We start from the raw sequence: 24,612 nt of genomic DNA, 5'->3' as shown, positions 1-24,612 counted from the left end.
TTTTAAGTCAGATCGGGAGTTCGGAGCGCGAATCATTTGATTCAGTTCGGGACTTCGGAGCAGAATCGCGAATCATTTGATTTTTAAACCATTAAAATAAACCTTAAAGATCTTACAGTTCAATCAGAAAACAATTAAGAGCATAACAGCTTCTTGTCAGATGTCAAGACAATCAATCACAAGCGATTTTAGGAAGTCAAAAGGTTTATTTATGTTGTCAGAACAAAGTCAATCCATTAATCTGTGATTGACAGGTGATAATCTGAAAATATAGAAATATCAAATATCATCCCTTCCGCTGAAACAATGAATCAGTGCTTCGAAAACAATCTTAAACTTCAAACCTTTAGCTAAAAACACGAACTGCTTCAAGTGGTATTTAAAACCATAATTCGAGTCGATTTAAATGGACTTTAGAACAAAATCTGATTTTATTTGCACTTCATTTTAAAAGTACACACACGTCCACCGTGCCGTAGGCCACTTTTTAAAGTGGTTTATAAAGTAAACAGGAAAACCAATAATGCAACAACAACAAAAAAAAGCCCTATTAAAAATATTGCTATTATACAACCAGATAAACATGAATCACACACTCACTGAAGCGCTCGATCCTATCAGAAGAATTGTCCCAGACAACTCCACCTCACAAACACAAAACTAAAACTACCCAACAACAGTCATACAAACATCAAATCACACACACGTGCACATTTACACAACTGTCTCTGTCCAAAAATACAAAAAAACACATTCAACTAAATAACAACGCTGCCTTCAGAAAACAGAATAAGGCGAAACCGTGTCAAATCTACACACAGAAGGCCAATTTGCATTAAATTATACATTTAATAAAATAAAGAGCATATCAGACAGTGTCCTTAAACTTCAGAGCCCTTTATAATCAAACCTCCCTTATCAAACGCATTTAAATATCCCACTACAATGGCATTATATCATTATAATCCTTTCGTGTGACATATATATATATATATATATATATATATATATATATATATATATATATATATATATATCTATATATATATATATATATATATATATATATAAATATAATGCGACTCTAAACACCCGAAAGCTAGAAATAAATCACAATTCAAACTCCGGAAGGGAAATATAGGAATACAAGACATTATTTCTATCCCTGGACTCATTAAAGAGAATCCTAGAAAGGGCTGAAGGAATGAACAAAACAAAAATACATATAAATATTTACAAAAATACAAAGAACAAAAAAAAACAAAACAAAAAAAAAAATAAAAATATATACAAACAAACACAGGGGGAAAAAAACAAGACAAGTGAATTTTTAGGGGAATATATATATATATATATATACATACACACACACACACACAGTACAGACCCAAAGTTTGGAAACATTACTATTTTTAATGTTTTTGAAAGAAGTTTCTTCTGCTCATCAAGCCTGCATTTATTTGATCAAAAATACAGAAAAAACAGTAATATTGTGAAATATTATTACAACTTAAAAATAATAGTTTTCTATGTGAATATACTTTAAAAAAAAAAAAAATATTCCCTGTGATGCAAAGCTGAATTTTCAGCATCATTACTCCAGCCTTCAGTGTCACATGTAACATCCAGTCTATCACATGATCACTTTAGAAATCATTCTAATATTCTGATTTATTATGAGTGTTGGAAACAGTTCTGCTGTCTAATATATTTGATGAATAAAAGGTTAAAAAGAACTGCATTTATTCAAAAAAAAAAAAAAAAAAAAATCTAATAATATATATTCTAATAATATATTTTCTTTACTATCACTTTTTATCAATTTAACACATCCTTGCTGAATAAAAGTATTGATTTTATTCAAAAAAAGAAAGAAAAAAAAATTACTGACCCCAAATTACTGACCAGTAGTGTATATTATTACAAAATATTTATATTTTAAAAACATAGCTTTTTTATTTTTTTTACTTTTTATTCATCAAAGTATCCTAAAAAAGTATCACATGTTCTGAAAAAATATCAAGCAGCAGAACTGTTTCCAACTTTGATAATGAATCATCATATTAGAATGATTTCTAAAGGATCATGTGATAATGACCCTAAAAATTCAGCTTTTGCATCACATAAATAAATGATAAATTAAAGTATAATACATTTAAAAACAATTATTTTAAATTGGTATAATATATCACAATATTAAAAAAATTTCTGTATTTTTGATCAAATAAATTGCAGGCTTGATGAGCAGAAGAAACTTCTTTCAAAAACATTAAAAATAGTAATGTTTCCAAACTTTTGACCTGTACTGTATATATAAACTGGGCATTTACTGTACTAGGATCAGATATTAATTATAATAAATACAGAACATCTCCTGTAACAGCGATAAAAATGCACAAACCTACACACACACACACACACACACACACACAGACAGAGCTTTAAAAGAAGTAGAACTTCATGAATGCGAGAGAATCAGTGACATGATGAACATTTGCACAGAACGTGTGAATATAATTGTGATTAGAAATAAACTGATATTACGACTGCAAGTCATTTTCTGTAAATCCTCTTCGTCAGCACACGAGCGATGAGGGATTGATTATCGTGCAGCATGCATAACCAACCTATGCAACATAACCAGACCCTAAATACAGACGCTAACTAGTACGTTATCACTCACCTGAAACACTCTACGATTCTCCTGAGAAATATAGTCCATAAAACCTGTCAGTTTATATTCAGACCTCTATCCAGTTACAATTACGACATCCTAAAACCTTCACGGTGACATTAGATTTACAATAAATTCAAATAAAAGCAAAAAAGGAGAGATTTAATAAACTTCACCAAAAATGAACATTTGGTGAAAATGTGCTCATCATCCTCATGTCATCCAAGATGAATTTGAGTTAGCACTGCATCAGTGTCTCAGCAATGGATGCTCTGCAGTGAATGGGTGCCGTCAGAATGAGAGTCCAAACAGCTGATAAAAATAACAAACTGTTGCTTCCAGCTAAAATATGAGTCCATAATCCATAACAACACTTCCTCCAGTGAAAAAGTGTTCTGGTCTGAATCAAGAGAGAAATCTGCACAGATCAAGCAGCATTTAAACAGCTCTAAACAAATGTGAGAGACAACAGGAGATGGACTTTTTCCCTGGAGGATGTGTTATTATGGACTCATTTTAGCTGGAGGCAAATATCTGAAGTTTAAAACGTCTTAATGATGGATTTGTTTCAGCTTTTGTCTTCTCCAGATGTTAACTGATGTTCTGGAGTGGTGTGGATTACTTGTGGATTATTGTGATGTTTTTATCAGCTGTTTGGACTCTCATTCTGACGGCACCCATTCACTGCAGAGCATCCATTGCTGAGACACTGATGCAATGCTACATTTCTCCAAATCTGATGAAGAAACAAACTCATCTGCATCTTTAATGACCTGAAGGTGAGGACATTTTCAGCTAATTTCCATTTTTGGTTAACAATTCCTTTAAAGGTGACTTATTTCTATTAATAAATTAAATGGCGGTGCTCAGAGCAAATCTGAATTGGAAAGCGAAGTGGAATCAGTTTCCTGTTCACACTGGGAAACCAATCCTCGGCTCCGTCTCAGAACTCCAGAGGGCCGAGGTCGCTGAAGTCGCAGTCGAACAGCTCGCTGACGCCTTCGTGATCCTCCAGGCCGAAGTGATAGTCCTGGTTGTGTGGCGGAGACAGACAGATGAATCCGTCCAGCGGGAGGCCGATGCCGTCCGCCGCGCCGCCGCGCTCCAGGAGGAAGTCAGACGAGTCCAAAGGAGACAAATCGAAATCCGGCATCTCACAAATGCCTGAAAATGGGTCTGAGTCCAGAAATGACTCTGAAACACACAGAAGAAAAAAGATTTGATTCATTTGTTCTACTTAAGAAATGGGAAATTAAAATTAATGGGAAAAAGTTATGACAATTTATTACATAAGTGAAATTAAGCAAAAATTATTAGCCGTTATATTAAAAATCACATTTTTATATGTTAATCTAAAATTGTACAACTAGTTTAAGTAAATCTTAGGCATAAATAAAAGGCACAATAATGTTTGTGATTTACATTTAGATTTAATATCTTAATATCTGTAATATTTGCAATTCACATTTAAAATAATTTCACCTACATCTAAATGTTAAATCTGAATGTAAATGACAAATTTTGTATTTGGATTTAACATTTGTGCCCAAGACTTACATTTAATATTTATCACATTTTTTTTTTTTTTTTTAAATTAAAATACCTGTAATTTTTATATTTGGAATTCATGTTTACTTAACATAAAATGCAAATCACAAATTTTATTTTTATGGATTTAAATCTTTGGCCTAAGATTTACATTTAAATTTGATCACATTTATATTTTATATTTTAAAATAACTTTAATATTTAGATTTCGAATTTGCAATAAAAAAAAAAATCAATTAAATATAAATGTTAAATCTAAAAAGGTAAGTCAAATTTTTGGACTTAATATTTATGCCTATGATTTACTTTTAATATTGAGTAATATTAGGAATTTACATTTAAAATAATTTCACACAAAATCTGAATGTAAACCACAAATATTGTATTTTAAATTAGCATTACCATTTAAAATGTGTGTTTAATATTTACACTTAATTTTATTTTTATTAATTTACAATTAACCTTTATATTTATAACGTACATTATATTTAATGTTAAGATTTACGTTAAACATTTTTCCCTAAATATTTATAAATTTGTAAACGTTAATACTTACTGAAATACAGTAAAACAGACAAACATGGTATTTGTTGTGCTAAAGTGACAAGACTATTAAGAGTTTTAATTGAGATTAATTAAGATGCAGTCACCTGAGTCTGCACCCAGAGGCAGAGGGGAGGAGCTGGGGAGAGTAGACGGCGTTGATGTCACTTCCTGTGAGACGGGATCGGATGATTTCTCTGGACTACAATCAGTGACGGGACTACAGACCCCAGAGCTGTCCTCCGGACACAGAAACACATCGATCGGGCCTTTGGAGCTCTTGAGTGAAATCTGGTAACCCTGGAACACAGACAGAGCTCGAGCATTTCTCTCAACCTCCATGAATATAAAAATACAGATACATAATACCAAAGTGTGTTTTCTCACCTCCGTGGGTTCAGACACCTGCATCTGCGTCTCCGGCGGAGCTCGGATCACCATGATGATCTGATCCGCCGGGTGCACCGTGTTACGCAGGTCCTGACATCTCACGTATCCCAGCGTGACTCTCCGTTAAAGATCACAATATACACTAATGCAACATGTTAGTCTACTCCAGCTGCTCAGATCCTAGTTTCAGAAATCATTTACCACTCAAATCTACAACTAAACCATAAAGAATGTCAGCTGCTGGACATTTTGAGAAGCTCACGCTCTCCTCTAGTCACGTGCACACACTGAGATGAAGGATATTTCTTGTTGTGCGTGTCCTCTGTGAGGAGCCGGAGCTGTAAGCTGCATTTGTTAATGAGCTCGTCGAGTTTCTCCTCGGCCTCCGTCAGCTCAGAAACCTCCCTCTGCAGCGCCTGAAACCTGGCCACGGACGCCCCGTCGATACGGTTCCCCCTGAACACACCACAGATAAACAACTACACACTCAAGAGTCATTTATGAGTTAAACTATGGTGAACGCACAGCCACTGGATGTTGTTCTTGGACTTCTTGGAGATCAGGTGGATGCCCTCCAGGACGTTGGTGATGTCGTAAATGCGCCGTTTCTGGACGTCCAGCACCTGAGAGGCCCAGTTGAGGTCGACCACGCCGTCCGGAGACTGAGCCAGGAGATCCAGGAAGCGTTTGGTGGTCAGATTCAGAGACGTGTCGTAGCGGGACTTCTCCGTAGCCACTTTCAGCACTAAAAGGAGTGGATTTCATGTGCAATTAATACTTTCATTCAGCAAGCACGCATTAAATTGATCAAAAGTGACACTAAAGGCATTTAGAATGTTACAAAAGCTTTCAGAATAAATGCTGTTCTTTAGAACTTTAGATGTATCAATCAAAGAATCACAAATTCAACATTGACAATAATCAGAAGTGTTTCCTAAGCGGCAAATCAGCATATTAGAATGATTTCTGAAGATCATGTGACACTGAAGACTGGAGTAATGATGCTGAAAATACAGCTGCGCATCACAGAAATAAATTACACTGTAATACATATCTATATAGAAAATAATTATTTTAAATTGTAATAATATTTCACAATTTTACAGTATTTTTAATCAAATAAAAGCAGATGTGGTGAGCAGAAGAAACTATTTTAAAAATGAAATAAAAATCTTACCAACACCAAACTTTTGAACACTATTCATATTCGCCATTGATTGATATTTCTTGACTATTTTAACAAACGTTCGTACCTCTGGGAGGCGCAGGTGTGGCTGGAGGTTCTGGTCCGTGTGAAGCAGGTCGGGACGTGCAGATGTACTGATGATCGCTGTCCAAATCCAACTTCCTCTTCACCTGAAATCAAAAAGCAAAAGGAGAACAGAGGTTATGACCTTGTAGAGCGATTCAGTTTAACACACCAATGCATGCATCATAAAACAAAAACATTACTACAATCACATCATAAACCCTTTAAATCGCAGCGCAATTAAAACAATGCATGCCTCATAAAACAATCACGCTGCCTCAACACACATCTAATTGCACGCCGATAATCTAGAGGTAATTGAGAAATCATAGCTGTGACCTTAAGCATAAGTTCCTCAAGTACAGTGGTGATCATGAACCACTCCTTAAGGATTTTGAACCTACAGGATTTGGGTTGCAAGCCATTAAGCCACATTGTGGAACGGAATTTCAAATGCTTTAAGGTTAAAGTTCTCATGCATGGGATAAAACACATGCACTGGTGTCCGAAGAGGCTGTAGTCGTACCGGCGGGCGTCCCAAAGTGGGTCTCCGGTGGTCCGGCAGGGTCATGGTGGCAGTGGTGGTGTGATGAGGGGTGGCGAACAGCAAGATGTCACCGGTAGCAGTGCTGGCCGAGGCCGTGCCAGGAGTGGAGATGATGACGATTTGATGATCTTCACTGAGATCGATGCTGCCACTGTTCAGGAGAGACTCGAAATCCACCAGCAGGTCCTCCGAGGTCTGGCCCGATATAAAACTCTCAGACATATCGGGCTAAAACAGCAGGGGTCACTTAGTCTCTGGGTTTATTTGCAATCCTTATTGCTCTCAATGCATGGAAACAGGTTGCTTTTCAAAATGCATGCACGAGCGCGAGCAGAGCTGGACAAGCCACGTTCTGACATTCAGAAGCATGTTAAAAACAGGCCTCGACTGAACATTAGGGTGAGACTCCCAAACCACAACAAGGCCAGAATGTAGGTCAACTTCAGTTTGCAACACAAAAACACACTTCACATTAATAAAACGTAAGAATAAGATCATGCATGTTGTGTAGAAACATGTTTAAGATATATTTCACATGCATTATGAGTTTAGAGTTGTTTTAAGGAAGTGCTTTGAAAATGGCTGAAGAGCATAACACACACAGTTCATCATAAATAAACACCATCATATACAAACAGCAATGCAATTTCAACCTCTAAAGTGCACAAAGCATGAAATGATTCAATATTAATCCTCAAATTACTGACGATGTTGGGATATTTTGTAAGTTGTAGAGTTTGTTTTTACATGAGCGCTGGTAAACGTGTTTGAAGCGTGTTATTATATTGGTAAACAGGCTGTAGAGAAAGTAAATATAAAGATATAACCCGAACTGGATGCGAAACAAAGCACAAGTCCGGTTTCTGTTCTCATCTGACACTTTAATCCAAAATATCCTCCGCTTTTGTCCTTTTTGATGACTCCATCCAGGAAGTATTGTCATTAACTCCAAATAACATCCAGATTCTCGCTCATTTAACGCTTCAATCCATTGAAAACAAGAGAAAGGTGCGGTGCGACTGTCCCCGCGCGCGACGCACCCGGAATCGCTTGTTGTTGTTGTGTTGTTTTTTTGTTCCAGCTGATCGGAACCTGCTCTAAGGTTTACGCGCCAAATCTTTTTTGCCGCGAAACTGGCACGTGCCAGCGTGCCGCGCGCTCATTGGCTGATATCACGCGACCTTCGCGCTACGCGTCCGTGTTCCCAGGCCGCTGGTTGGCTGAAGCAGCTGTCACTCAAAGACGACGCTTTTTCTTTCTTTTTGCGTTTTTTTTTTTTTTTTTTTTTTTTAAAGATAAGAGTTGTTTGAACGGAAACTACGTTTCTTCGAACTTCTTTGTATTTATTTAAGTTTTTAAATAAATAATGGATGCAGAGTTTGTAGTGAAAATAACTTCGATCAGTTGGACATGATGTCATTATGTGTATGGATAGAAATAATAATAATAATAATAATAAAATTAAGCTTTTGTCTAATCGTCTAGAAAAGTTGTTGTTTCTAACAATATCTAAATTTGCATTATTTTGTTGTGAATTCTTCTAACCTACGTGTCCATCATTTTTAATTTCATATAAATACAAAAATAATTATCGCTGTCTATGCAAAAAATATATCTCTCTACATCCTGTTGTTATGACACAATTTAAATCTATATTAATCTATTCTGTATTTTATTTAAAACTTTAATTTTACAGCGAATGCAAAATTGATTTATGTATAAAAATATCGACATATTATTCACATGGTGTGTTTCATATAAACTCAAAAAATAAAAAATATATATTTACATTAAAAATACTAATTAGTGCACGGATTTGAATGCATATATATAAAACCATGTGTGAGATGCCGATGTCATGAAAATAACTAGTTATATATAATAAATTAATAATAACAAACTTTCTGCTCAATGTAGATGATTGTAATAAGCCCCGCCCACCGCTGGCGTTATGCACAGGAGCTTCAAGATGGCGCAGGCAATATTTGAGGTTCTGGAAGGTAATAATGCACTTTATTTAAAATCCTCCAGCATAATTACAAGCTGTAATATATTATTTTATGCTTACAGTGAGAATGCATGCGCGCTCGAGACGGACAAGCCAAAGAAACGCATTTTGCACAGTTGTTTCGGTTCGTGTGAATGTCAGTGTGTCTTAATAGTAAAATAAATACATTTTTAAAAACATGTAAATAATATCAGCGCAGGATCGCGGTCAATATGATTCATTCTCTTGAATGTACCTGAGAAGAGATTGATGCAGAGGAGGGAGGAAGAGCGATTGGAATAACAGCCTCGTGCTGCGGATCATGGCGGAGGGAGAGAGACACAACACTGGAAAAGCCACTAAACACCATTCAGCTACTAAATGTGTTTTTTTATTATTATTATTATTATTATTTTATTGTGCTACAATACACTAACAATCCCATGTTCAATATCAAAAATAGTAATTGTTATTTTAAATAAGCTGGTATACAGATGTTTCCTTCCCTAAACTAATAGCGCTTGGATTTATGATCGATATATATATATACATATTTTTATTATATATATATATATATATATATATATATATATATCTATATATATATATATATAATATATATATATATATAATTACCTGACAGTATATAACATAAATATAATGGTGCATGGATATAGAAAACATATCGTACATATGTTCTTAAATAAATATATATATTGGTGTGAAAATTGATTTGAGCTGAAATAATTATATGCAATATGTGCAAAGAAAGGGAGTGAGAGACAGCACAGATGTGTAGGAAACCAGTGCTTGATATAGTTTTACTCAGTGCTTGTAGTTTTTTTTAGTTATATAAAATATTTGCATAATGCTGTGTTTGACCAATCCTAATCAGATATTGATGAGAGTAATAATAATTATTAATACTACTGTGTGTGTATATATATATATATATATATATATATATATATATATATATAGTACACACACGAAGCCAAATACACACACACTCCCTTTACAGTATTGTAACTGGTGTAATTGTCAGATTTGTTGAATAATTGCTGGATTAATTTATTGATTAATGCATATTTGTCGTGTTGAGGCATGGACAATCAGACGGTGCTCAATGTCCAGTCGCTGCTGGACGGTCAGGGGGGTGTTTTGGACCCGGGAGCACAGAACGTCTCAGGAACGAGCATCCAGCCGATGGGTGAGACTCATTCAGCATTTATCTGATTTAATATTCCAGTTTAACACGATGCTTAATCTGCCTCTTAAAGGTCAAGTGTGCAGTTGTATGTTTTAGTACTTATATACTATTATAATATTCATTTACTTTCACTTTTCATTTTAGTTTAGTTTTAAGTTTGTCATGTGCTTTTTGTGATTGTTTATTTATTTATTCTATTTAGCTTTCATTTATTTATATTTCAGATTTAGCTTTTTTTTAGTATTTCAACTTTAACTTATTTTACTTAAGTTTTAGTTGCCAAGGCAACAATCCTAATGTTCGCTTAAGTGTTTTAAGTTTTCCATCCAAAATGTATATTTATTTAATTTCAGCTTTATTCCAGTTATCTAAAATGATTATTAATAGTTTTATTTTATGTATATGTTATGTATATACATAGTTATTTTTTTTAGAAAACATTTTCATTTTAGTTTAAGTTTTAGTAAATTTGTTACGTGCTTTTTTTTTAGCTGTAATTTATTTTATTGAAATTTTAGTTTAAGTAATTTTAGTGCTTAAACTTATTTATTTCAGTAAGCTGCCATTCAAAAAATAATTAAAATAAATTTTAATTTTAATTTTTTTTTTTTTACTTTTATTTAGTTTCACTTCATTTCTTTGGTAATTTTAATACTTCAGTCTTTTTAACTTCAAGTTTTTCATCTAATATTCATACTTTATTTTATTTCAGCTTTATTCCAGTTATCTAAAATGATTAATAATAGTTTTATTTTTTGTTAACACTAACAACACTGTAAATACATATACATATTTATATATAAAAATAAAATTTTAATTTAAGTTTTAGTAATTTTGTTACGTGCTTTTGTCATTTTTATTAGTGTTTGTTTTTTTATTTAATTTTTCGTAGCTGTAATTTATTTTTATTGAAATTTTAGTTTTAGTAATTTTAGGCTTAAAGTTTTTCTTAATATTTATTTTATTCAGTTAGCTGCCATTAAAAAAAAACACTTATTATAAAATCATTTTTTTTTTTTTTTTTTTTTTCATTTAATTTTTTTTTTGTTTACTATTTTTTTATTTGTTTTAACTTCATTTATTTTGGTAATTTTAATATTTTTTTGTTTACTTCAGTCTTTTAACTTCAAGTTTTTCATCTAATATTCATACTTTATTTTATTTCAGCTTTATTCCAGTTATTTAAAATGATCAATAATTTTAGTTGAGAATAACAGCATTGATTTGTGCGTGCCTAGTAATGATGCATCTGACACTCTCACGTCACATTAATATCTGCAGACGATGATGACGTCTTTCTGTGTGGGAAATGTAAGAAGCAGTTCAACTCTTTGCCGGCGTTCATGAATCACAAGCGTGAACCGTGTCAGTCCAACACGCCGTCACTGGCCACCGTCTCTCTGGCCTCCAACAACGCTTACACCTCCGTCCCATCCATCAGCGCCGGACCTCAGCTGCCCGCTAACAGACAGGTACAGCACACCTGCTAAAAACCCCTATGAGACGCCATATTCCTGAATTCATTCTGTTTTTATGTTTGTATAATCCTCAAGGTGTCAACGTACATCACTGTGCCGCAGTCGCCGCTCACACACACGCTGGTCCAGGGAAATGTGTTGGTCAGCGATGAGGTTCTGATGTCGGCCATATCAGCGTTCAGCTCTCTGGATCAGCCGATGGCAGCCATGCAGGGACTGGCACAGGTAAACACTGAATAATACTTAAAGGAACAGTTCCCCCAAAAAATGAAAATTTGCTGAAAATGTCCTCACCCTCAGGCCATCCAAGATGCAGATGAGTTTGTTTTTTCATCAGAGAAGTGTAGATTGCATCAGTGTCTCAGCAGCATGGATGCTCTGCAGTGAATGGGTGCCGTCAGAATGAGAGTCCAAACAGCTGATAAAAACATCACAATAATCCACAAGTAACTCATCTGAATCCGCTTGTGTTTTCCCAGAGGTAATCTTCAGCATGCACGCGGGAACCTCGTACCTCCAGCACCATCAACAACCCCCACAGCCCCTCCCCCAGACACAGGCCACGCCCCTGTCCTCACAGGTGCCCTCCAGCAACAGTAATTCAGTGGTGCAGGTGTACAGCACACTGCCCCCTATGGCCGGAGGCGGTACTGCAGAAGTGTCTGCTCTGGGGCTTCAGTCGTTTCAGTCCATTCAGGTACAGCTGTTCATTAATTCACACGATCACAAACATAATGCACATATTTAACGAGTATTAAACTCTGAAATACACCCAAAATTAAACTACATGGTACATACAGACAGAGACTGGAAATACTATTATTGAAAACACAATATAATAGACCTGCATTTTATAATATGATATATACTATTATAGTAATTATTATATTTCGGAATATGGGATGGGGGATAATATATATATATATATATATATATATATATATATAGATCTTATATATATATATATATATATATATTATTTTATTTTTTTTAGTAGGCAATGTTATTTTAGGATTATTTATATACTATTATAGTATTATTTATTAATATTTTGAATAAAATTTTTTTTTTTAATTTTCAGTTTCCATTTTAATTTTAGTTTAAGGTTTACTAATTTTATGTGCTTTTGTTATTTTTTATTATTTATTATTATTTTATTATGTGTTTTTTTATATATATTTTCAATGTAATTTAATTTATTTTCGTTTTAATAATTGTAGTACTTCAACTCTGGAAACACTTTCTATTTTTCATTTTATGTTTTTCATCTCATGTTTTATATTTTATTTTATTTCAGCTGTATTTTAATTAAATAAAAAAAACACCCTTTTAATAGTTAACAAGAACGACACGGTTAGTGTAGATATTTTTAGTTTTCTATTTAGCTTTATTTTTATTTTCACTTTTAGTTTTGGTTATTTTAACATTACTTGCAAGTCATTTTTGTGGAAGTTTTCCAGGTTTTTCATCTAATATTTGTTTTATTTTATTCCAGTTATAAATCAGTTACCACCCAATTTTTTTAATAGTTTTAGTTAACAATAATAACACTGTCTGAAAATAAAAATATGCATTTATAAGTAAACTTTAAGAATATTTATATTACCTCTAAAGGACTTTGTAAACAGATTTTAGAAGGTGCCATTGATCAAATAATATTTAATTATTATTAAATCAAGGCCTGTCTGATTAAATAAATCTGAATATATATTCTAAGTGTATGATGCAGGTTGGCTGTTTCAATCGAACATTTTAAGTACCTGATGTGTCTGTGTGTTTGGAAGTTCCCAGTCAGTGTGTGGAGGGCCAGGTGTTCAGCGCCGCTCCGGTTTACAGCCCAGGAAAACAGAGCACAAACCAACCAAGACCTGCACCATAAGCACAAACCTCTCCGAGCTGGGCGAAATATGCAAGGTCATCATCCCTAAGAGAGCCAGAACCTCCAAGACAAACACAGGATGGTAGTTCAACATCTACACACAACCAGTCTGCTTATATATGGAATACACAAGTGTACTTTTTAAAGTTTGGGCGTCAGAAAGATTTTTTTTTTTAAACAGAAATTAATAATTTATCACGCAAGGAGGAAATAAATGCTGGTCTTTTAAAAGTTATTCATCAAAGGATCATGAGGGAAAATAAATAATCTCATGCTTTTATTAAAAATATTGTGCAGCAACAAACTATTTTTCAACGATGATAATAATCAGAAATTCTTGAGCAGCAAACCGCCTTTAGAATGATTTCTGAAAGATCATGTGCATGAAGATGGCGTAATGATGCTGAAATTCAGCGCGCATCACAGAAAATAAATTAAGTTACCAGATTTCACTTAGAAAAGAGCTATTTAAATTGCAAAAAATATTTCACAATTTTACAGTTTTTACTGTATTTTTATTAAATGAATGCAGCCTTGCTGAGCAGAAGAGACTTCTTTCAAAAACATGACAAAATCTTACAAGCCCCAAACATATAAACAAAAGTACATATAAAGTAACTGACGATTGCAAGAATATCCAGTCTCTTATTTTGTTCCAGCAGGACAAACTAAAGGAAAAGCCCAGAAGCTCAAGTGCAATTACTGTGACAAAGTGTTTACCAAGAACTTTGACCTCCAGCAGCATATTAGAAGGTAAAAGAGAAAATTCACATGAGATGTTTTTGTTCAGGGCTCTCAGAATCATGACAGTAGCTGCACGAAATTCAAACAATAATTTAGCAAAATAATTTGCAAAGCCCAATGCATAAACGTTCACAAGAACATAAACATGGCATCTCAAACTCGCGTCTATGCTCTAAATCTGCAGTCACACGGGTGAAAAGCCCTTTCAGTGCATCGCAGCGGCCGTGCTTCGCAGAAGTCCAACGTGAAGAAACACATGCAGACGCACAAGGTCTGGCCCGCTGAGCACAGCACTGCATCCAGGATGCCCATCACTGCACGCGTGCTTCCTCTGAACAGTGACGAAAACTCACAGCAGATGGAGGAAGAAGGGCAAGAGCAAGGTGAGACCGCATGAGCTTAAGAATAGTTCAACCAAAAGGTGATCCAAAATGTAGATGAGTGTGTTTCTTCATCAGATTTGAAAAAATGTTGCATTGCATCAGTGTCTCAGCAATGGATCCTCTGTAGTGAATGGGTGCCGTCAGAATGAGAGTCCAAACAGCTGATAAAAACATCCACAGCACTCCAGTCCATCAGTTAACATCTGGAGAAGACAAAAGCTGAAACAAATCCAGCATTAAGATGTTTTTAACTTCAAACCATCACTAAAATACGAGTCCTCTATCCATAATAACACTTCCTCCAGTGAAAAACTGTTCTGTTCTGAATGAGGAGAGAAATCTGCACAGATCAAGCACCGTTTGAACAGCTCTAAACAAATATGTGGCTGGATTTAGATGTGAGAGACAACAGGAGATGCATTTTTTCACTGGAGGAAGTGTTATTATGGATTATGAACTCCTATTTTAGCCATAATCAGTGTTTTGAAGTTAAAAACATCTTAATGATGGATTTGTTTCTTACAAACACACAGCTTTTGGCTTCACAAGACGTTAATTGATGGACTGGAGTCATCTGTATGTTACTATCATCCTTACGACTCCTCATTCTGATCTGGCACTCATTCATGAAAGTGTGCATCCATTGCTGAGACACTGATGCAATGCTACATTTCTCCAAATCTGATGAAGAAACAAACTCCTCTACATCTTGGATGACCTGAAAGTGAGGACATTTTCAGCTAATTTTTTTTATTTTTGGGTGAACCATTCTTTTACTCCTGGTGATGTTTCATACCAACCTAAAGATCATTTGTGTGGCTTCGTCTCCAGCCATTGAGGAGCAGGACGCTGAGGTCCAGGAGACACAGGGTTCGGCGGAGGGCAAACAGAGCAGCGGCATGAACCAGAACAAGCAGATCATCCTCATCGACAGCTCAGATCAGTGCCAGTCCTGCTCGGCCAAATTCAGCACCTACTTCCAGCTGAAGTCTCACATGACGCAGCACAAGAACGAACAGGTACCGCACACAGACAGAAACATTTTACAGAGCATAAACATTTATTCACTTAGCAGACTCTTTTATCACAAACGAATGAAAATATCTAAACATCCTTAAAATTAGAAAAAATTAACTATATGAATTAAATATTTAGATATATAATTAAGTAAATATATAAAGCAAACCTGCATAAGAAATGAAGATTGTTTTAAGAGAATATATCTTGAATTAAGCTTATTTTTCTCTGCTCATTATAGCAAAGATGTTTTTATTTTTGTATAGATTTCAGCAGATATGTAAAGAGATTCATGCTTAAACAAACAGCTAAAATGCATTCTCTGAAAATAAGTTATTTCTTAGCAATTTTGCTTCTCAGGTAAATTTATCTTGTTCTGTTAAATACACTGTACACCATGCTTTAAAGTTTGAGAGTTCAGTAAGATTTATTTTCAGTAAGGAGGTATATAAACAAACAAACACAAAAAAGATTTATAAAACCACAAGCAATGGCAAGTGAGGTTTATAATCCTACAAACCTTTTCTATTTCAAATAAATGTTGTTCTTTTGAACTTTGTATTCGTGAAAGAATCCTGAAAAATAAAATGTTGATTATTATCAAACAGTTTTGTTTCTCCAATAAATTGATCTTGTTTTAAGGATCTTTAAATGATATAAGATATTTTGGTAAACATTATATATTGAAAATCCCATTAGTAAAACAGTAGTTACTGCATTTACTTCAAAACAATGAGTAAATAAGCATTCTGCAACAGTATATATTTATTTCTTAAAACATTAGGTAATAAAAGTACGACTGTTCATTGCTAGTTCATGTCATCATGATAACTTTTGATTTTAATAATGTATTATTAAATGTTGATATTAACATTAACTAAAGATTGTTGTATTAAATGCTTTAGTAGTATTTTTTCATTCTTTATTCATGTTAACAAATGGAACCTTATTGTAAAGTGTTACCAAGACAATGATGACATAATGATGCTAAAAAATATATAAAATTAGCTGCTTTCGCTTGTGATTTCCACAACCCCAAAATGTAGAAATGGATGTGTGGATAGTCATTTTAGATCCTCTCTCAGTGTGCTATGGTCAAACGCATCAAATTCTATGAAGTTCCTGTCAGGGTGTACCGGGCCTGTGTGGTGAAGAGCTGCTTCCTAGATGTTTCCCAGAAGCTGGGACTGTGTTTCTGAGCATTATCCACACACACTAAGAGCAGTTTCATTTGCTCTGGCTGTCACCAGTGCAGTAGTCTTCCCTGTCAGCCCAGCCTGGCTCTCACCAGCTCATTAGCTTCTGTCCACAGCCCAACTAGGCCAGTGACTCAGCTACTAAGCAGGTCACATTACACACTGCATACACACACACACATACAGTCACTGGACCAGCTACTATGGCAATACACACTCAATCACTGAATTAGCTACTACAGGACATTCCAAGCATTACAACAAAAAAAAAACAAAATTAAAAAAAAACTAAAAAAAAAAAAAAAACACATAAAAAAAAAATAAAAGAAAAAAAATAAACACAACATAAAAATGCATATAAAACGAATATAAAAAACTAACATAAAAAAAAACACAATAACATAAAAAATATATCCTAAACCAACTTACAACCAAAACACACAATAAAAAATCAACAAAAATAAATAAAAATACACCCATAAACCCACAAACACATACAAAAAAAACCTAAAAAAATAACCCATATCAAAACCACCTCAAAAACATCACAAATCAAAAAACAAAGAAACAAAATACAAACCTAAAAATAAAAAAAAATCTAAAAAAAAAAAAATAACTAAAAAAAAACCCAAACAAAACAAAAAAACACAAAAATAAAACAATAAAATCAAAAAACATTTAATCAAAAATCAAAAGAAAATTTATCAAAAAAAATAAAATAAATAAAAAATAAAAAAATAAAACATTATAACAACAAACTAAACAAACCCACACACTAATAAATAATAAAAAAATCCCCACCAACACAAAAAAAAAAAAAAACAAAATACACACCCAAGAAAAACCCCCCCAAAAAACAAACAACACAAAAAATAAACAAAGTAAACACCCACACACAAAACACTAACAATCAAAAACACACTAATATATAACACAAATTATGACACCTAATCAATAACAAAACCCAAACACAAAAAACTAAAACAACACAAATTATAATAGCTCAATTATCATTACACAAATATACACAAAACACACACACACCAATAAACTCCACCAAAAAGACAACAGACAAAACTAAAACCATACATCAACCAAACAAACACAATCAAATCACTCACCAGCAGCTACAGGTCACACACACAAACACACACAATAATCCAATTCCACTCACACAGCTTACTAATAGGTACACAAACCATACTTCTTAATCAACTGAAACCAGCTACTAAGGTCGTCAACACAACCCACCACCAACCACAACAAACTCACACCACACACAAGCAATCACTCACCAATGATAATGGTCAGGAACACACACACCATCAACACCCACACACCACAATCATTGACCAGCTACTTACAGGTCAATACCACACACACACAATCATTGACCAGCTACACAGGGTTCAATGACACACACACTCACTCCAATTACTGACCAGCTACTACAGGTCACACACACACACACACACACAATCAATCAATCACTCACCAGCTACTACAGGTCACACACACACAGCCCAACACCACCACACACACAAATCAAATCACTCACCAGCTACTACAGGTCACACAACACACACACCACACATCAATCAATCACGCCACCAGGCAACTACAGGTCACCACACACACACACAGACCACACACACAATTCATCACCTCACCAACTACTACTGGTCAGACACACACACACACACACACAATCACTGACCAGCTACTACAGGTCACACACACATACACACAATCACTCACCAGCTACTACAGGTCACACACACATACACACAATCACTGACCAGCTACTACAGGTCACACACACACACGCACACACAATCAATCAATCAATCACTCACCAGCTACTACAGGTCACACACACACACACACACAATCAATCACTCACAACACTTACCTACTGGTCAGACCAACACAACACACACACACACACCACACCACACACCACACACACCCAATAGCACTGACCAGCTACTACAGGTCACACACACACACACACACACACACAATCAATCACTGACCAACTACTACAGGTCACACAAACACAAACCCAGCACCACAACACAATCAATCAAGTCACTGTACCAACTACTACAGGTCACACCACACACACACACACACACCACAACACAACTCACTGACCAGCTTACGACAGGTCACACACACACACACACACACACAATCAATCACTGACCAGCTCACACAATCAACAAACAACAAACAAAATAAATCACACACAAACACAAAACTCACACAAACACAAACCCACACACACACTACAAACACAATCACTGACCAGTTACTACAGGTCTCACACACACACACACACACCCACACACTGACCAGCTACTACAGGTCACAGTGATAAGACTAAGAGGTTCAAATCTACTCAGATCTGAATGTGTTGTTGTTTTTGTGTTCAGATGTATGAAGTGTCAGAGTAAATATTCCACACAGGAAGCTCTGGAACAACATCTCCTGAACGCCACACACAACTACCCCTGCCCACACTGCCAAAAGGTCAGCAATATTTTTTATAATTTTTTCTTTATTTCAGTTAGTTTTTAAGGCAACATTAAGTTTAACTTTTTCATCTATTATTCATATTATATTTTACTTTATTTCAGCTTAATTTAAATTGATGAAAAGGATTTTTAATGTTTTTAGTTCTCATTTCAGTTTAAGCTTCATAAATCATAAATCATTTTTATTAGTTTTTGTTTTTATTCTTTAACAATATCACAATAAACACTATAGATACAATTACAAATTAAAATTTCTATCAACCAATACAAATATTTAAGTCTAAAATAAAAAAATATTTTTAATAATCTAAAAAAAAAAAAAAAATCAGTAAAAAAAAAAAAAAAATCAGAGCAATTTTTTTTTTGTTTTAATTTTTTTTAGATTTAGGCGCTGACTGAGGAGTCACTAGCATCCTGGAAAATTTTTGTTCAAAGAAGAATCATATTGAAGAATCAAATGAATCATATGTCAGCACTGAATGTGTTTGTATCTGTCAGGTGTTTCCGTGCGAGAGGTATTTCCGCAGGCATCTCTCCACGCACGGCGTCGGCGGCAAATTCAAATGTCAGATCTGTAAAAAGTTCTTCAAAACAGAGCACTACCTCAAACTCCACACAAAGATCCACTCAGGTACCACACACTTTATGTCCTTTACTCGTAAATACAGTTTTAGCCTTAAAAAAATCCGTATAAATGCTCCGTCTGTGAGGCCACGTTCAACACAAATGACAAATTATTACAGTGACTGATCTGGTTGTTTTGCAGGAGAGAAGCCGTATAAATGCTCCGTCTGTGAGGCCACGTTCAACAGGAAGGACAAAGTAAAGAGACACATGCTGATTCACGAGCCCTTCAAGAAGTACAAGTGTCCCTTCAGGTGAGTGACGGCGCCGGGTCGGCAGAGGAACATCCGTGTGATGTGAATGTGTTTGATGATATGATTTCTGTGGCAGGACTCATGTGGGCTGCACCAAAGAGTTCAACAGACCCGACAAACTCAAAGCTCATATTCTCTCACATTCAGGTGAGGATGATGAAGTCTGAACTTGAGTACTTCAGTTGTTCATATAACATTCAGCCTCATTTTAATGAACGGAACTGGTTTTAATAGATTGTTTTAGTATTATTCATACACTATTACAGTCTTTATTAATAATGTTAGTATTATTCAAATACTATTAGTATACTATATTATAGTTTTAGTCATTTTAGTTTACGTTTTATAAATTTTATGTGCTTTTGCCATTTTTTTTATTTCTATTTAGCTTTATTTAATTTTATTACATTTTCGTTCTAGTTTTGGTTCTTAGTTTTATATCTAATTATTATTACAGATTTTCAATTCTAATTATCATTATCATAATTTAAATTTTTATTTCATTTTTTTCATGGCATCAATTCATATTTTAAAAAAATAAAAACAAAATAAAAATAAATTTTAGAATAAATTAACAATAAATTAAAAAATAATTGTATAATACTCCACTATATATACTAATAATAAAATAATATTAACATTTCAGCTTCATTTCAGCTTCATTTCAATTAACTAAAATAGTTTTTAATAGTTTTAGTCAATGTTATTTTACAATCATTGAGACACTAATAGTTTTTATTAATATTTTGAATTGGTTTTCTTTTTTATATTTTCCATTTTCTTTTTAATTTTAGTAATTTTGTTGTGTTTCTGTCATTTTTTATTAGTTTTAATAATTTTAGTAATTCTATATTTTAAGTTTTATTTCAGTTTTGGTTGTTACTTGAGTACATCAAGTTAAATTAATATACAAATCTTTTATCATTTAAAAAATAACAATCTTCCAATAAAATATACCAAAAATATAAATATAAAAATAAATATTATAAAATCTATTTCTAATATATTTAATAAGTTTTAATATAATATATTTATATATATAGATATATACAAATCTTTTTTTATTAAAAACTATATAGAATGTAATATATATAAACATTATATATATATATATATAGATATATATATATTATATATATATCATATATATATATATATATATATATAATATGAAAATATATATAAAGAAAAAATATATATATATATTAGTTTTTATATTAGTTTTTAAGCATATACTGTATATATTCTAAATTATTATTCTATTCTATTATTCTACATAAGAGCATTTACTCAAAAAAAAAAAAAAAAAACTTTTATATACAATTGTAATCAGGAAACATTTTTTTAACAACAAACCTTAATATCTTAGTCATAGTTTTGCTTATCAGGTGAATTTATTTTGTTTTTATGGACATTTCATTACTGTTACTGCAAAACAAGGCAAAGATACTCTAATAAATGTTGTTGTTGTTGTTGTTGAGTAATGTGGAACTATGAAGCGAATGTAAGTATAATCAGTTTCTGTCTCCTGCAGGTATAAAGCCGTATAAGTGTCAGTTCTGTCAGAAGTCGTTCAGTCGTCGCGCTCACATGCTGGAGCATCAGCGCTCGCACACCGATAACTACCGCTTCCGCTGCGCCGCCTGCAGCAAGGGCTTCACCCGCCAGAAATACTACAGCGATCACAAGTGTCCGCTGGCGGGGGCCTCGCAGGGTGCAGACGGGACGCCGGGACAGGACAACAGCGGCCAGGGTAAACACACACACACGTTAAAGAGACAGTTCACTCAAAAATGAATCCCTGTGGCTCCAGATGATAAATTAAAGGTCTTATGAAACTAAATGATCAGTCTGTGCAAGAAACTGAATATTACTAACAACATAATCCAGAGCCCCAGACAAACTAGAAAAACAGATTCTTTTCCCCAAACTGATTCTTTCGAACAGTTCGTTTCTGGTTCAATTCACTAGTTCATAATCACACAGTGATGTAAAGTATACGCCATTATATTATTAAAGCACCAAATGCTGTTGTGAAACATGTGTAAAGCACATAAAGTGAATAAACTAGTCTTCATCAGCTCACCTTTTTACATAAACAGTGAGAAACCGCTCATTAGGCTCCTTCATTCAAGTGTTCGGTTCACACATGCGCAGTCTGATTCGAAACCGTCTCCTCGGTTCAGGGACTGCTGGAGTGATTCATACTTTGGCTCATTTCCAGTCGGAGTGACTGTCAGGCATCTAAAAATTAACTTTTAATCAGTTACTCTTATCCACAAATCTCGAGCCACAAATCATTTCAGATGATTCAGTCCAATTTGGTGAACTGATTCAACTGGTTCACCAAAAAGAACCGATTAGTTTGTGAGCCAGACATCACTCCGGACCGTTTGCCTGAGGCTCTGGATTACAGGTAATTATGCTGTAAATAATGTTCAGATTCTTGCACAGACCAGTCTTTTCGCTTCATAAGACCTCAATATATCGTCAAGAGCCACGGAGATTAATTTTTGTGTTGCCTGTATATGCTTTGACTCTGAAATTGACGGTAGCCATTGACTTGCATTTGATGAATCACCAAGGACCCCGGTTTCAGCTAAAAAATCTTCTTTACTGTTTTACTGAATAAAAAAAGTCAGCCACATCTTAGATGGCATGAGGGTGAGTAAATTAACTTTTCTTTTTTTTTTTTCTTTTTTTTGGTGAACTGTCTCTTTAACATACAACTAGTGGAATGAACAAGTCATTACAACCTCAACAAAACAACATCTTTTGTTTTTCCACAGACACAGGAGACGGATCTCCTGCCGCGGAGCCTGATGAACGTGGAGAAACCGAAGAGGAGGGTGAGGATAATGACGGCGAGACGCAGCAGGATGAAGAAGGTGAGCAGATGAGAGGAGAGGAGGAAGAGGAAGAGAGGAACGAGGGGAGACTGGATCACATGCAGGAGGACGACAGCGCCGTCAGACTGCTGTCTGAACCCATGTGCTTCCAGACGGGCGACTGATGAACATCTTACAAACCTGCATCACAGTGTTTACGAATAGTGTCGGCTTCCACTCATTATTAAATGCATAAATGATGGGTTCAGATCCCTGTTGCTGATCTTTAATATTTGATTTGTTTTATATTAAAACATATTATAAGCTGATTTCTTTTTTTCTTGCATTTGTTGAGATGAACTCAAGACTGCAACTTAATCGATACGGTTTCAAATAAATATTAATCTGAGTTGCAGTACAGTTATGTATCGTCCATAAATATGTATGTTATATATTTATAATGCTTGTCTAGAAATCATGCGATTTATGGGATGTGGGCCAAAAACATTATAAAGCAATGTTATAATTGTTAAAAAGTAAAACTAATAATCATTTTCTGTAAAAAATAAAATATTAAAGTATTAGATGAAAAACTTCAGCATATTCTATTTCATTTAGTTGCCAAGGCAACATTTCTAATTTTTAATATTTTCTGTTTAAGTACTAAAATTACTAAAACAAAAACTGAAATAAAAATAAAGCTAAAAAGAAAAAAATTGATACACTGAAACTATTAAAAAATATTATTAGATTAAATAATATTAGATGCAAAAGATTACCTTTGACATTTTATTTCCCTACATTTCTAATTTACATTTTTTGTAAGTACTAAAATGACAAACTAAAACTGAAATAAAAAAGCTAAAAATAAGTATTAAATTTTTTTTTAAGTATTTTTTTAAAATAATAAAATATAAATATTCACTTTAAGCTAATTTTAGTTGCCAAAGCAACATTTTTAATTTTGTAGTTTTTTTTTTAATTAAAAAAAATATATATTTTTTTAATTAAAAATATAAAAATTTAAGACAAAACAAAACAAAAAATAAATAAAAAAAAAACCTTACAAATATTTTTTTTAAATACATGTATATAAAATACAAATTAAAATAAAACATAAACAGATGGAAAATATAAGGTGTATTTTCAAGTTTCAGTTAGTCGCCAAGTCACTTCTAATTTTAATTATTATTTTTTTTAAATGTTTCTTTGTCCATTAAAATGCAACGTTTTGCGAGGTTTTATGCCGGAAGCGTTGTTTTTTTAAGATGCCATATCAAGTTAAAAGCAGTTCAACTTTTGCAATAAAATGTCTGGAAACCCCTGCGTTTGTTCAGTATAGTTTGATTGTGCTTCATCCCATCTGGATTTAATGCTAATGCTCAATATTTTGCATTCCAAACAGCTTCCAGGTCTCAAAAACAACACCAGACATTTTTCCATAGAGTTATTTATTCAGCTGCTGAACATCTTTTCACATTTGACTATACATACAAATCAACGCTAGTAAATAAACTCTGA

At 33.8% G+C, this 24,612-nt stretch overlaps 2 protein-coding genes across 2 annotated transcripts; one reads left to right on the top strand and one right to left on the bottom strand.

Moving 5' to 3' along the window:
- Positions 1 to 3,431: 3,431 nt before the first annotated feature.
- Positions 3,432 to 8,106, bottom strand: LOC109098512 (transcription factor E2F1). The gene is made up of 7 exons (XM_019112104.2): positions 6,931 to 8,106; positions 6,409 to 6,511; positions 5,681 to 5,900; positions 5,459 to 5,611; positions 5,153 to 5,267; positions 4,873 to 5,065; positions 3,432 to 3,868 (listed from the first exon to the last, which is right to left on the bottom strand). The coding sequence occupies exons 1-7, from the start codon at positions 7,171 to 7,173 to the stop codon at positions 3,618 to 3,620; spliced, it is 1,278 nt and encodes a 425-aa protein (XP_018967649.1). The 5' UTR covers positions 7,174 to 8,106; the 3' UTR covers positions 3,432 to 3,617.
- A 747-nt stretch (positions 8,107 to 8,853) lies between these two features.
- LOC109106939 (zinc finger protein 341-like) lies at positions 8,854 to 23,689 on the top strand. Its single transcript, XM_042713738.1, is given in 19 exon segments — positions 8,854 to 8,951; positions 10,041 to 10,148; positions 11,430 to 11,620; positions 11,702 to 11,851; positions 12,108 to 12,323; positions 13,410 to 13,484; positions 13,487 to 13,573; positions 13,575 to 13,587; positions 14,165 to 14,258; positions 14,434 to 14,465; positions 14,468 to 14,632; positions 15,464 to 15,734; positions 18,291 to 18,299; positions 19,284 to 19,380; positions 19,884 to 20,016; positions 20,152 to 20,263; positions 20,340 to 20,410; positions 21,798 to 22,016; positions 23,053 to 23,689. Coding segments are annotated over 19 exon segments (2,316 nt in total). The 5' UTR covers positions 8,854 to 8,902; the 3' UTR covers positions 23,277 to 23,689.
- The last annotated feature ends 923 nt before the right edge of the window (positions 23,690 to 24,612 follow it).

Source organism: Cyprinus carpio, chromosome A23 (genome assembly GCF_018340385.1).
Source record: "Cyprinus carpio isolate SPL01 chromosome A23, ASM1834038v1, whole genome shotgun sequence".
Classification (NCBI taxonomy): Eukaryota; Metazoa; Chordata; class Actinopteri; order Cypriniformes; family Cyprinidae; genus Cyprinus; species Cyprinus carpio.
This window is presented reverse-complemented; position numbering and strand designations above follow the sequence as displayed.

Coding starts and splice junctions, on each gene's coding strand:
- LOC109098512 (XM_019112104.2), bottom strand. CDS start 7,173: ATGTCTGAGAGTTTTATATCGGGCCAGACCTCGGAGGACCTGCTGGTG. Junction 5,901..6,408: donor CACACCTGCGCCTCCCAGAG/GTACGAACGTTT, acceptor CACTCCTTTTAG/TGCTGAAAGTGGCTACGGAG. Junction 5,066..5,152: donor AGGTGTCTGAACCCACGGAG/GTGAGAAAACAC, acceptor TCTGTGTTCCAG/GGTTACCAGATTTCACTCAA.